The sequence below is a fragment of the Aythya fuligula genome, chromosome 6 (genome assembly GCF_009819795.1).
Source record: "Aythya fuligula isolate bAytFul2 chromosome 6, bAytFul2.pri, whole genome shotgun sequence".
In the NCBI taxonomy this organism is placed as follows: Eukaryota; Metazoa; Chordata; class Aves; order Anseriformes; family Anatidae; genus Aythya; species Aythya fuligula.
This window is the reverse complement of record NC_045564.1, coordinates 35275206-35290300: the sequence shown is the minus strand read 5'-3', so window position 1 is coordinate 35290300 and position 15095 is coordinate 35275206. Positions and strand designations below refer to the sequence as shown.

Sequence of the window (15095 nt, the reverse complement as noted above, 5' to 3'; positions counted from 1 at the left end):
TGTTGCATCTTTTCCAATGTGTGAAAAATGATTTGGTCTAATGTCATTTCAGAAGTCGCACAAAACAGAGGCATCCATTGCCCTAGTTGCTCAGGTATTTGCTTTTTCTGTTTATATATTTCCCACTGAAAAGCATGTTTTTTTTTTTATAGCTTATGAAAAAAGTAGAAATCAAATCATCAGGGTCTGTTTTCCCATCAAAGTGCTGGGGGATTTACATGCCAAACTCCCACTAGCCTTAATGAATTACCTGCATAAATTCCCTTTCAATCGATAGTAGAATAGATCCTATTGTGTTATATTAATTATTTTGCACAGAACACTGACATTTTGGCATTAAAGCCTTTTTTTTTTTTAAGTTCCAATGAATATCTTAAGAAACTTCAAGCCTATTATTTATTTCACAGCTTTATTTTGAGAAAAATCCTGTATCTTTAGTTAGAAAAAAAAATAAATGAAAAAGCACTGCAATTTACCCATTTATGACCTAGTTCTGGACATTAATGTGATAGGGCTCAATCTCTCAAAATAGAAAAATAAATAAATAAACACATAAATAAATAAATAAAAGGGGAGGGGGGTGAAAAAGCCCTTTTGTAATGAATTGAGCATTCTTAATTTTCAGCAACAAAAACCATTTGAGTTGAAAAGAACGCTCACCCCGAGCAATATTAAGAGGTTACAAAATCACATAAATTAACTCTGCCAGCGATATTTTGCTGAGGCTTGTGTGAGTGCAAACCAGAAGCAGGGCTCTCACATGGTCTTTATTAACCGAAGAGCACTTAGCAGTAACTGGCCTTCCCCGGGATGTGTTGTCCATATGCAGGCGTGCGCAGGGTGTGCATATGGCCAAACGCTGGGAGACGCGGAGGGGCTGGGGGGAGCTGCAAGGACGCGGAGAGTGGAAGTGAGAAGTGTTCGCTCTGTAGTCATGGGCAAGTGCCCTACCCTCTTCATTCCTCACTTTCTCCATCTACGCAACTGGGATAATAAAACTTACTGACCTGAAAAAGGAAGTTCTGAGATTTAATTAATGTTTGAAAAGCTTTTTGAGATCGTTTGATACTGAGTAATGTGGAGTGAACAATGGCAGCTCTTTGAAACAGGGGCTCTATCTCTCCGTATTTGTGTACTGCACCTAGCACAATGGTGCCGTACAGCCACAGAGTCAACCATATCATAAATATTTAAATTAAAACTATGTTAATTATTTTTATCGTTCTGTTATTTGCTGATACACCAGTGCAGTACATTTTGAAGCTTGGTAGCATTGAAAAGTACCAAGCGTAATTATTTGCCTGATTGTTATGAAAATCAGGGTTTATACTTTAAATACGGTTCGTGAAAATAGGAAGCACAGGTGAAAATGCACTTTTAAATCCTCATTATTTTTCTCTTTAAAGCCAATAAGCTGTAATGTACTCTTCAGGGAATGGGTGAACTTTGCAAACACTCTTATTCCACGGGAAGGAGAAAGCATGACTGCAGAAACCTCTGCAGCAGACACCTTCCCACATGTGAACACAAAGAAAATGCATGAAGGTGCTCCAGGAAGACTGGATTTCATTTGTGCCTTTAATTCAATAATTGTTATTACTCCTGTCCTGTGCACGCTGGGGCTTGGTGCACGTTTGCTTGTGTCCCAAATTCACAAGGGGAGAGTTTAGTAGTCCACTGTGCACTTCAGCAAAGAGAAATAGGCTTCTCTCTTCTCTTTTCCCCCAGAATGAACCCCAGGAAGCTGCAGTAAATGGGACAAGCGTTGGCCTCAGTCCAGCCCTTTCTGAATCTTTCTTATAGCTGAAACAGAGAAAAGCATGTGTGCAAGAGCATGTCTTAATATACATTTGCTCTTCTCAAGCTAGAAAGCAATCAATTTGCTTCATGTAGATCTTTAAATGGCAGTTGGGGTGCCTGAGTGCCTCCCTGCCCTGGCCAGCCACCCACTTGCTCTGCTGAGAGGACATTTCTCCTCTTCGCATCTCCAGTAGCTGCTCCCTAAGTGTGTGAACAAGGCTCAGCTTTTCTCCCTGCTGCTGTCCTGTAGCTGAAGAGCAAGAGCAGTTCATGAGCTGCCTGACTCTAAAGAAAGATCCAATTCAGGACATAATTTCAGGAAACATTCTTTGCTTCTCAGGAAACATTCCTTGTTTCTCATGCCTTCATTTAAGAACTATGTAATTCTGCACATGCCTGAATCTGGGCATTTGTCTGGGAGCAAAATCTAAATGCCCATCGCACGCTTTGGGTCATAGTCTCTCACAAGTTCTTTGAGGTTCCCCACATAGAAATTTGTTGCATAGACCTTCCATTCTGGGTCTTGCTTTTTCTTTTAAATAATTTTTAGTTGGTTTATTAATCTTCTATTTCTATTTAATATAAGTCTCGTACAGTTCTTAATGTAATCTGTTCTTCTGCCATGTGGAGGAAGGGTTCTCCCGAGCCTAGGTTTAACATATAAGACTGCTTGAAACTGCTGATATGACACATAGTTTAGTAAGTGAAAATCACATATGTTTGCTACAGCTTTCCTCCACCACTTAAAAAAAAAAAAAAAAAAGTTTGCAGACATCCCCTGGTTAGCATTACTGGCTGCCATGCTGTAACTTTATTTTCTGATTTACCCTCAGAACTCTGGGTACTGCTGCTGGACTTGTCATCACATTGTCATCGCTGCCTGGTGTGCAGGCTATTGTGGGCTTCTGTCTATGCATGGATTTTTCTTGTTTTCTCCCAATCTTTAATAGGTAGAAATAAGTCTGTTTAGTTGCACATAGCTTGCAAAAAAAGCCCGTGCTCTGCAGAATGAAGCTGCCATGCGTTGCAAGCTTTGAGGGATGTGTGTGCTTCAGTTGTTCAGCTGAGATGCTTTCTCTGGTCATGGAGCAATGGACACGGGGGGAAGACAGCTAAAGCATGAATCTTGGAATAGTTACTGCTTTTCTTAGATAGTATATTGCAGTTAGTGGTTATATCTTGGATAATTAGTTGTAGTCTTGATGAGGAGCTTATTTGCAGCAAAGTGGATACACGTAGTTACGAGTGATGAATTCTGGGGGGAAGGCAGTCAGAAAGGAAATCACCATTTTCTCTCCAGAAGTGCAGAAAGCCCTGATGACATCTGAAAATGTCTTGCTGCACAGGAATAATGGAGCAAAACAAAAATGGAGCTTCTTGGATTCAAAGGTGAATCAAAAGGAATTGGCTTCTGCCCGGACAAGGCAGCCAGATAGGCCACAGTAACAGATCCACGTGATAGACCAAGAGGCAACTGCAGAGCTCCCCAGACAACTTGCCTGAAGTGCCTGCCAAGGAGGCAGATGCTGCTGCTGGAAGAATATCTTCCACAGTTGGGCATCTGGGTTCAGTGCTTTCCACGTAAGGGAGAGAGGCGGTAGCATCAGGCTGGCCCCGTCTTCCCGTTTAATTATTTCAACATCCATTTCATACTTTGGTAAATAACACGTATTATCCTGCTTTTGTGCGGGAAAATAATAAGCATGAGAGGGCCTTTTGCCTGCAGTGCATCCCCTTGCAGGGATGTCTACACGGATGGGTACGTGCAGACCCGAGCTTGGCTGCCCTGTGCTCCAGCCTGGTCAGATGTGAGACAGCTCGGGTCTGGGAGCCGCAGAGCTGCCTCGCGGTGGCACGGAGCTCAACCTAATAAGCAGAGCAGGCTGAGATTCATTAATTTAACATTAATAAGCACAGCTTATTAGCTCAGGCACAGCGCTGGATAATGCAGGCACACAGCTTCTGGAGCAGAGCTGTGGCCGCCCGCGCCAGCTTAGAGCATGGCGCAGGGGACACAGCCAGGGTGCCGGCAGCCTCCTCACCCCCACTGCCTCTTGCACTGGGGATGGGGAAAAAAAAAAAAGAAGATTTTGTGCTTCTGCAGAGGCCTCTGTTAAAACAAACAAACAAACAAACAAAAAAAACCACCAAAACAACAACAACAACAAAAAAACCCGGAACATACCAAAAAAGAAAAACCAAACCAAAACCAAAAAACAGAAACAAAACACCAAACCCTCCAGGTTTTTTTTTTAACTGTACTGCTGGCTTATGTCAAGTCTTTAATTCATTTTTTAATTCATAACCCCTTGTGCCTCAGTTTCCCAACGTGTCCATAACAGCTACCTGAAGATGCTGCTGTGAAAGCAGGTAAGGTGCTGATCATAAAATGGGAAAAAGAGGGAAGTCCTCCTTCTGGCTTGCTTGGATTAGATTTGTGTGAGTGAATTATTGGCCACAAATACTGACTTACTGGGCAGGGATGGGTTGCTCTCTGTTCACATTTGTGCACAGAGCCAGAGCAAGGTTTCTGCATCGTCTGATGGCCTGTGTGTGCCTGCAAAACGGGACCAGAAGGGTCTGTCACTTTTATCTGGTAACTGCGTTGAGCTCATTCGTAATAAGTAACAGGAGGGGCTGCAGTCCTGAGGAAGTGTGGCTCTGTTTTCACAAATGCATGCAACATAAACATATGGACTAATACAGCAGGTAAATGCTGTCTAAACATCCGCAGGTAGGACAGGCTGTTTTCTGTAGCCCTTTATTTAAGAAAATCCTTACTCATTTTTTGTTTGTTTGTTTGTTTCCTTCTTTCATATATAAGATATTTGTTCGAATAGCTCATCTTCAGGAAGAGGTATTAAAAACCTAATAGTTGGGCCCAATTATTTTCAGCCTGGATCCTAATAAAACATTTTGTTATGGTATTAGATGGAAAGAGGTATGCGGTATTTCTGTTCAGCCCCTTATTTTGTCTCTTCTGTTTATGTATCATATGATAGTAGGAAAAATTTCATGAAAAGATGAATAGGGGACTTTTTCCATCAGATGCAAAATACTTAAAAGAACAGGTACTGCAACCCCAGGCTTTGCATTTAATCCCCCTCCTGTGGGCTTCATGCACTGCGCTGCGACTTCTTGCAACTTCAGAGGGCTTGGTTCAAGAAAGATATATGGCACCGGTGTTAATCCCTGCTGCCAGGCCTTTCTCACAGACTCTCTCATCAGCTGCTTTGTCTGGGTTTCTAAAGAAGGACCCTTCTGAAGTGCATTTCACATCGTTACGTGTGCTTGATCTGGACCCGCTCCTGCAGCCCGAAGCACTGCAGTGGGACCACGGAGCAGCCTCGCTGTACGTGGTGGTTTGGGATGAATGCAGCATTCTGGGAGAAGGCTGCTGAAGTCTCCAAGAGCAAATACAGAAACAGCAGTAATATGCCTGTAATGAAACCAGTCTTTTTTTTGTTGTTTTTATTTTAAATATTTGGAGTCTTGAACTTGCCCTGGGCAAACTCGCTGGTTGAAGGCGGTACCACAAGGTGCAGCTCTGTGGTGAGGCTGGCACACAGGGCACATTGCCCTCTTCTCCCTATGAAAAGACTCCCTAGAAATCTCCTTAAAACTGATAATTCTCCATTTTGTAATCTCTGCCAGATAATTTTGTTTCTTAGGTTAATTTAAACAAATGTGCATTGCCTATAGTTTCATAATGTAAACATTTTGTGACTAATAAATGTGTATGTATGCTTCTTTATTTTCTTTTATGGAGCCATGACACCATTCAGATTGGACCCTGGCTTCCCCACTGACAAGTCCAAGACAACGTACCAGCTTTTCCCTGTTTCTTGGTGTTTACAATATCTATTCTACTACTGCTTCCATACTGACAGAGCAAAGTCCTGTCCTTCCCTGGGGATGTGTTGGCATGACACAGAAGGCCGACCTTCTTCAGAGAGACTTAGAAGATTGCACCCGTAATGCTCAGACCTCCAAATGGCTTAAATATCACATCTTCCTGCCCTACGTCACTCTGTGCTACTGTTTTGCATCCATATAACTCTGGCTTCACCATGCACTTGGTAAGCACACACACAGTTATTTATACAGTACAGCCATCCTCCCACCACTTCTACAGAGTTGTAGTCAATCCAGGTATTGCAAATATATGTACAGTGAAATATTGCTATTTATTATCTGTATTTTTTCCACCCAAAACACCAGTCCTGGTCCAGGTTTCTTTGTTGTTCTATACATACACAGCAGGAAACAATTGCTGTCCCAAACAGATTATGCTTTAAAAAGCCAAGGCAGACAAAGGAAGCATTATCATCATTTTGTAAACAAGGAACCAAGGCACAGAGAGATTAAATGATTTACCCAAGGTCACACCGAACATCCGGTCAAAGCCAAGAACAGAACCCAGGTCTCCAGAGTCTCAATCAAGTGATTTAACTATAAGATCAAAGACTTATTGTGTATACCTGATATCTTTCCCCTAAGACATGGTAACAAAACTTTCTTCAGGTTAGGATCAATGCCACATATGGTGCAGTAAATTTTGTATATGGCACAGGTCTTCTGACACTGTGTACCCACTTCTTGCACTCAGGTTCCTCCCAGGAAATAATTTCCCTTATTATTCCTCCATTGACAGTAATAAATTTTCATCTTTCTCTAGATAACCCACTAAAGGAGAGGATGCATGCACAGGGTACATCAGAGGAATACATAGAAAACTGTTTTTCTGCAAGGGCAAACTCAGTCCTTCTAGGGACTGTTTAAAATCTTTCCTTGCTTAATTAAATGGGGACATTCCCACAGCTATATGGACTTCATTTTGCCTTTTCAACTGGAAGCTGCACAACAAGATAAAGGATCTACATCTATTATGTGTACATGTCAGGAGAATGCAGCAGAAATGGTCAGTATAAAGGCATCATTCATTATAAGCTTGGAGTAGTCTTTTATTTGGAGTCATTATTATTCATTCATTATATCATTCCTGCGATGAAATACTTCTCTGTGTACAGGGACTGCATGGGGCCCTCAGTCCTGCTTAGCCCCTTCAATTTTAAGGGTTGTTTGGCTGAAAAGTGACTGTGGCAAAATGGCAGTAGTTATTCTCAACAGCAGGACAGCCAAGAGGGGAGGAACAGCACCCTAACCTTCATGTGCCCTGATCTTATGGTCTGCCACTTCTGCACAGCAGCACAGCTCCAGGTTTGTTCCTGAGTGAGCATGTGGTCTATGTACTATTTAATGGTAATGCCACAAAACAGGAGAAGAAAACCCAAAGTGAACGTAAGATTGTGGGTTGACTTTGTGGGTTGACACCTCTTACAAACTGAACTCGAGGAGTGTGGAAACCACAGAGGAATTATCAGGTGGATTTGCACAGTGTCATTTCACTGTCTCTGTTGTATCTCAGCAGCATTAGGAGAGCAGAGGTTCACTTCCAAGTCACACATCACTATTTTTTAGACATTCTATGTCGTCTTAAGCTTCCTCAGGAGGTACAAGACCTCATAATGTATTTTCCTAGGTAAGTGTTTTTCTGTCACTACATGCCTCAGCACATCATGAGAACCATAAAGCAAATTGAATATTACAGACCTGGATGGAGAAACATGGTGATCCAAAAGTCTGTGGCTGGAAAAAGTCAAACTTGCACACTGTAACATGCTGAATTTGCCATTTCAATACACCTGTTCATGGGTAATCCTGATGTGCCTAACTGCAGCAAAGAAAACAACTGTTCCATGTTCTAGTAGAGGAAAAATTTGGGCTTTCGCTTACAGACACTGATTTCTTGAGCAGAAATAGGATATGCATAGATGTCATAAATCATGCTTCATTTTGCCAAAGAATGTAATTATCTTTGGTATTTTGGATGACATTTGCAATAAGATTTGGACACCACACACACATTCCTTTTACAATTATCAATTATTTCATACTGGAGTTCTACTTACTTCTTTAGATGCTCGAAGAGGATTTTCATTGTGTCATAGTTTGGCCTAGGGAGCTTTTTTACCAGGGTCCTTATGGCTTTAATGCGAGTGGCATTGTCTGGGATTTCTAAAGGAAAAAAAAAATGAAAAAAAAAAAAAGAGAGAAAAAATACTTTTAGTGCTATATTAGGATATTATGTTGCACAGTACTCCACCTGGTATCTTAACAAGAAAAGCCATCATTAATACGTGGTTAAAAACAGAATGTATCATACCTTCAGTCTTAACAGAGAGCAAGAGTAACTTACAATGATGAAAAAAAAATATCTCTGATTCTTAAGGACACATTTTCTGGTTCACAGAACTATATTTTTATGCTTTTCATTTATTGTATTAGACCATTGAAATGTCATCCTAAGCTTTAAGACCCCCGAGTAGTAAGAGACCCATATCTTAAATGGAATTTCACTTTGGAATTATGTTCATCCAATGATCCCACTTCTGTGCTGGATGCTCTTCCTATGTACTTCTTGTTGTCCTTTATTGTACATTGTACCCTATCAGATTGAGAATACAAAATGTTTTCCTATTCTTTTTACTCATGTTTTCTGGTGATCAATTTTTTCAAAAAGCTATTTCAGTGCAGTAATTTTCTAATACCTGTAGCATCTCACAGCTGTAATTTCTATAGGTGAAAATCTGTATTTCAAAGTTGCAATTAGTAATAAAAGAATGCAGAACTAAGGGCTTTAAACTGTCTTTTGAGGTGATAAGAACATTGCTATCCTTTCTTTTAAGATAAATCTTCCTGCTTTTTCATGATTCATAGTTTTGGGGAAAAGGTTTGACTGATTTTTGCATTGATTTGTATAAGATGTTGCAACTAAAGCAAAATCATGTACAACTGTGCTTTCATTTAGCTACAGATTAGATAAGGTGCCAGTAGGTCTGATGTAGGGAAAACATCTTGCTTGTTACATGCCCTAGATAACCTGAGAATTCTTTTCTGATCTAATAGTCTATGATTTAATTATCATCTATCATTCATTGTATAAGTTGCTTTTTAATATTCTTATTACCCTAGCACTACCTTAGGATTAAATCCTTGTAATTCAGTAGGTGCTACATAAGCATACATGGTGATTAGTGTCTTGATGCAAAGATTCCCACCCACTCCCACAAAAATAAATAAATAGAATAAAATAAAATAAAATAAAATAAAATAAAATAAAATAAAATAAAATAAAATAAATAAAATAAAAAATCAAGCAAAATTTTCCTACACTTGAACTGAATTTAAAAGCTAGAGTTATTAGTAGGATAGCATTCTTTCTTTCCTCAGCCCATATTCCTATTTCCTGTTGAGAATAGTACTTCTTACATGCAGATATACATAGGTATTATCTATCATTAGAAGATTTATATGCATATACGAGAGACAAAAGCTCAAAGTAGTTAATGCATGAACTTTGCATAAGTATTATTTTCCAGTTAAAAAAAAAATAATATTTCACATGGATTTAGTTTATAGAAAGTTGTGCAATTGACAGTAGTTGTGATGAAGTTACACACAAATTAAGAGTACAATGTCCGTGTATTTTACTTTTGCTCTGGTTTGACATATAGCCTCAACTTCTGAACAGCACAAGTCCCCACAGTCTTGAAATCCAGTCATCCCTTGATTTTTCTGCCACAAGCCATTAGTACTGGTTATTTTTGTCCTATGGATGATCTGTCCAAAACTGAAACTACAAATGAAAATGACTTGAAATGTGCAGAAGTGAATTTATTGTAAGAAACGAGGACAAATTCTGATGGCTATTTACTTGTGTGGCATGGTGTGTGCACATGCTGTGATATTGCCAGACAAGTTATATTTAGACTGGGGCTACCCTGGCTGTTGCTGACTGCAACTTTTCAAATAGAGCTACTCAACTTATTTATTTTATTTTATTTTTTTTTTGTTTCATTCATGAAAGTTCAATGGACCTCAGTAAGACTGAAACACCGATGTTGGGAAAAACTCAGCAAAAGGAAATCATAGGATCATAGACCCATAGAATGATGGCTTGGCTTGGAAGGGACCTTAAAGCCCATCCAGTTCCACCTCCAGTGCCATGGGTGGGGATGTCACCCACTAGACCAGGTCACTGTTTGTCCATTACAGACTAGTTGTGTAGAAATTTAACACAGTAAAAGTTTATCATGCTCTTTTGAAGGAAGTGTCTCTGCTCACTGTGCCAATTAACAAAGATATCAGCTTGATAATTACCTTCCCAACAGAATCTCATTAGATATAATTGTCAAATAAATAAATAAAAAGTATTAATTTAAGAAGAAATTATTTAGTGAAAAAATACCAGGGATATATAACTTCATTTTAGGGCCCAATGCACCAAAGCCACAGGTACTGACAGAGAAGAGAAGAGAGGTTTAGCTAGGTGCTAAAGTACAAAATCCACAGAAATCTCACATAAAATTATTTTGTGAATCAGCCTATTTGTTAATTGTTAGTCTATTGTAAAAGAAGAAAAACAGGCAACATGTGGTAACTTTAGTCAGCATTTCTGAACTGGGAATGATAAACACCTCTGCCTGGCTCTGGCATTTATCAGTACTGAGATATTATTACCACATCGAGTCACAGCATGGTTACTGTTATCATCAAAAAAAAAAAAAAAAAAAAAAAAGAGCCAGCTAATCTTAATGGTTTGTAAAGCCGTTACCTGCACTGGTCTGACATTTATCATGATCATTTTACCACATGAGTCCTACATTGCAAAGGTATTTTATCTGGAAGGGACATCACTATGAATTATTATTTGCAGCTAGGTAGAAAATTGTATGTTGTAGATACCTTTTCTCATTATAAATCACAGTCACATTTCACCATTTCCCACACAAAGCTGCTGAGCCCAGGCTTTTTGCCATAACACTTATTCTCGCTCCCTTTTATAGTTCCATGAAAATATTGGGTACTCTTTCATTAAAATGGTTGATATTGTTGTGTTGTTGTTGTTGTTTTTTCCTCTTTTTTTTTTTTTTTTTTAAAAAAAAAAAAAGCTATATACAGTTGATTTTCTTCTAGTATAAAAGAATTTGTTTTTCCACTTGAGAAAGTGAAAAGGATAAACTGTTCATTTTTTTATTAAAGATTACTCTCACTTCAGTTTTAGTGGCTGGGCTTGTCTTTACTCTTGACCTTGTTGATGGAATATTTAACAGATCAGATGCAAGATCTTATGTTTCAGTTGCAATACCTATGCATTTGCTTTCCTTCTGTAAAGCCTTGAGTCCCAATTTCATAGAAATTTTCTCCTTTCAGATTCCTAAGCAGGAAGATTTTTATTTATTTATTTATTTATTTTCCTGAGGTTGTCTCTTTACCATGCTCAAATGGAGGGAGAAAATCTTTAAACATGGGTTTGTATAAATAGCCATGGAGAAGGTATCGCCCTCTGTGCTGTGTTCTGAAGCCTAGCACTGCGCAATGCAAAGACAGGAAAACACTATGAACAGCTCTTAAATTTCCCTGCTATAACTGGGAAATGGAAGAAACCAATTCTGATAAAGTGAAATAATATTATATTTCATCATGCTCTTTTATTGTGAAAATTGATGAAAATTTCTGGAGAAGATTCCTATTTTGGAAAGTTAGACTTTCTTTCCCTGTGAAGATTTCAAAAGGAAAAATTTAGTCATAATCACATTTATAAAAGGAAGAATGAGAGGACATTTAATCCTTTTTGCATTTTCAGGCAAAATATGAAAGATGTAGGTGATAATTTCAGCAGATCAGGATACTCTGAAGTGAATCGCAGATGGTATTCTATGTAATATTTTCATAGAATGTATATTTAGAATTTGGGTTACTGTCTTTAAAAATAGGGCTGGCTCCCTTTAACAGCGCAACACAGTGGAGATGCTCTCTTGTTTACATTTAAATGAAGAATGCATTGAAAAAACACTTAATATTATATAAGCGCTTTTGCAAATGAGCTTTGGATAAACATTTGAGCATAGAAGAAAACATGATGTGTCTGTAACATTAACAGTGGCTGGGTAAAAATGAATGAAGAAAGTAACCTTTAGCACTCATGTCCATAAAGAATACTTAAGCAAATCCCACTGAATCTTTCTTTTAATCATTAATTTTAAATGGACGTAGATGTTTACAACAAGCCACTTTGTTTCAGAACAGGAAGTCCAAGGTTTATCTCCAATAACTCACGTTAGCTCGGAAGGGATGTATGTCTCTAACCTGACATGCATTCATTATTTTGTAAGGTACTGGAGGCTGACCCGTGACCCTCCTCAGACCTGCTGCATTATTCATGTCTGACTTACTTTGTATAGTTTTACTATAGTTCCCATTTCCCTTTACCAGGCATTTCAGCTGCTTGTGCATGTTTAGTGTTAAATGGCATTTATGGCTCACATTAATGCCTAATTTTATCACGACCCATGGTTTCTTTTTATGCTGTCAAGCCTCACATCTGAACTGCTGAAAAAAACAATGATTTATGATTCTGCATAAAATATCAAACTATTGATCTCTCACCTAATCTATTTTTGGTCTTAATAGTATGATTTTCTTGTTTTCTTACACGGCTCTTCTCACCTTGTTTTGCATTTTTGGATAAGATTTCTGCTGTGGTTAAAACGTCATACACTGTTGCTACAGCAAAAAGCTGTCTGCCAAGAGTTTCTCCAACATTTCACGACTGATTCAGCTACCGAGAAAAAGACAGGCCTTGTTTGGGGCTGTTTTTGGTTTCTTTCTTTCTTTCTCTCTCTTTCTCTCTTTTATTTTTTTAATCGGAACTGAGTGGGTTAGGTGGATTTTCGAGTGCTAATGAAATTGTGAGACTTATGGCGCTGGCTACAGCCAGCCGTAGTGTGGGCAGACGCTCTGTGAGCTTCCCCACTGTGCTGCTGTGCAAGCATCCCCGCTGTTATGTTTGCTATAGTTTTAATGTCTGTGAAAAATTCCTGATGCAACTAAATTATGTTCTGCCCTCTTGTTTGTATAAATAAACACCCGACTTAGCCAATTCATCTCGCTCCTGCCCATTTTAGAAGCTGGCCCTGCCACACAATGCTTAACCCTAGTCCTTGATAGCTTTGGTGTTATCAGGAAATGAAAATTTACTTGAAAGACAGTGCACTTTGGGCTTGATTTTTTATTTTATTTTATTTAGGGGTGTCGACTGCCCCAAAGTCTGCTTTCATTTGCTAAGTCTTCATATTCTGGAAGTCATGCTGGGTAAAATACACGGATATTTATGTTCATATATATGTATATGCGTATATATAAATTATCCGTATCACTTTCAATGTCAGGATATTTTAATGCTACTCTATGCAACATAAAAGTCCCAATTTTAATCACTTGCAGCACACTGGCAATTGTCTCATGAAGATACATTGTAAAATATTTTCTTGCTTTAAAAAAAAATCTATAAAAAGTATTCAAACTAACTAATGTTTGCTATAAGGAAAATAACCAATTTGTGATCCAAATTGATTTTACTTTTGATTAATGCCTCAGAACTAGATGTTGCAAAAGAAAATGAGAATTGCAAAAGACCTCTCTATATGGGCAATTGATAAATTCATCCTATGCCATATAAAGTGGAGTTTGCAATGAATATTCATACAACTTTTGCAATCCATTAGCAAGACCCAGGACAATGAGTCTGCAACTCAGTCCCATTTAACAAAAATATATGTGGAATTAATGGGAAAAAGCAGCACTTAAAAAAGTTAAACTTTAATGGATCAAACTCCAGGTGCTGGAGTTTGAGGGAAATAACCAATAATAGTCATTTTTTACATATTTGATGGGACTGATTATGCAATGTGCAACTCTAAATGGCTTATAGCACATTGTAGCATGGTTCCATCCCATTGGCTACAGTAGGGTGCAGGCAGATGGATGACAGTGACAAGGAGAGAAGTGCTTTTGCTTAGCCGTGCGTTAAGATGCCATCCAGAAGCTCTGTGCACTGCAGACACTTCATTAGGATGCCAGGATAATGGTAAACTACCACTCAGAGTGACACCCCATTTCCTGCTTACTGAGCTCTCCAACCTCGGCAGATGTCAACAATCTCACAGTGCTACAGAGCAGACCTAACTTTCCAGGCACTTTGACTCCAATTTTTTTCCCTTAACAGTGCCATACATTACATGCAATATGTAACAGCAAGTACCAAACAGAAAACAAAATTTGCTGCCCTAATTATAACAAAGCGGCATCTGACTTAGGTACTGCATGCCCGGCGTACATACAACCAGTTAGGCAGCATAAAAGAGGAATGATCTTTGTCAGTCAATTTTTGGGGGTTAATTAGACTTAGGACTTTGATGGCTAATGGCTCGTCTGATCCCAACTGGAGTGATCGTGCTTCGCTGCTAACTTCTACCAAGCGTCGGAAAAAATGTGCCGAGCTCTTTCCTGGTATTTCGCCGTGCGTGGGGTTTTCTGCACAGAAAGAGCAGACTTGAGCATCTGGCCGGTGTGATATTTTCTCTGCAAATGCACAACTCGAGGCCGTAACGCACCTCCCCAGCAGCAGTTAGAGCCAGCAGAGAGACGGCACTGCGATGCTTAACCTGCGCTCCTTTCCAGGGAAACACAAATAGTTGCTCACACTTTTAAAAATTGCTTTCGGATACACAAACAGCAGCTGTAAGGTCACAAATCCTAATTTAATTTAATTTCTTGAACCGATTGGGGTGTCTTTATGTATTTTGAAATTGGGAATCCTGTTTATTTTATATGCAGGTTTTTTCCTTCCCTTCTTTTGGCAATGGGTGCTCTGCAAAAGGTGCCCATCCCTATCACAGTGATGGCCCATCACTACTTTGGCTACACAGAGGGGTGGAAACATGGCAGGGCACCATACTGAGGATGGGTTTTGGTTGGGGTCCCTTGGCCCTCACCTCTGCCTGTTGGGGACCTGGCAATAATCAGCAATTCAGGACAGAAAGAAACTGCAGGAGGCTGGAGGGATGCATAGGGATGGGGGAGCAGTGCCTTTCGCCCATCTCGTCTCGCACAAAAATTGAGATGCTGAGTGGGAACCTTCGCAGAATGATCACAAGGACGGGGCCTTATCCTGTAATATTTATTCAGCTGTTGTTCATTTTCCCTGGGCAGAATTCCCACCGACTGCACTCCCACTTCGCTCCCTGTGACCAGCGCCTTTGGCACTGCCAGCAAGAGGTGGGATCGGGCCCTCGTCAGCACTCCAGGAGGGATCCCCCAAACAGTGAAAACTGGGGATGTATGTTAGGTGGCTAAGGTGTGAAATGGTATGCTTAAAACGAGACTTTTAA

The 15095-nt window shown here is 39.5% G+C and overlaps 1 protein-coding gene across 1 annotated transcript in view; it reads right to left on the bottom strand.

The window, feature by feature from the left end:
- Positions 1-15095, bottom strand: part of ARHGAP15 (Rho GTPase activating protein 15) — a 331505-nt gene that overhangs the window by 16063 nt on the left and 300347 nt on the right. Inside the window, exon 16 of the mRNA XM_032190068.1 lies at positions 7773-7878. Within this exon, the coding sequence (XP_032045959.1) occupies positions 7773-7878 (106 nt within the window). The remainder of the gene's footprint in view (positions 1-7772; positions 7879-15095) is intronic.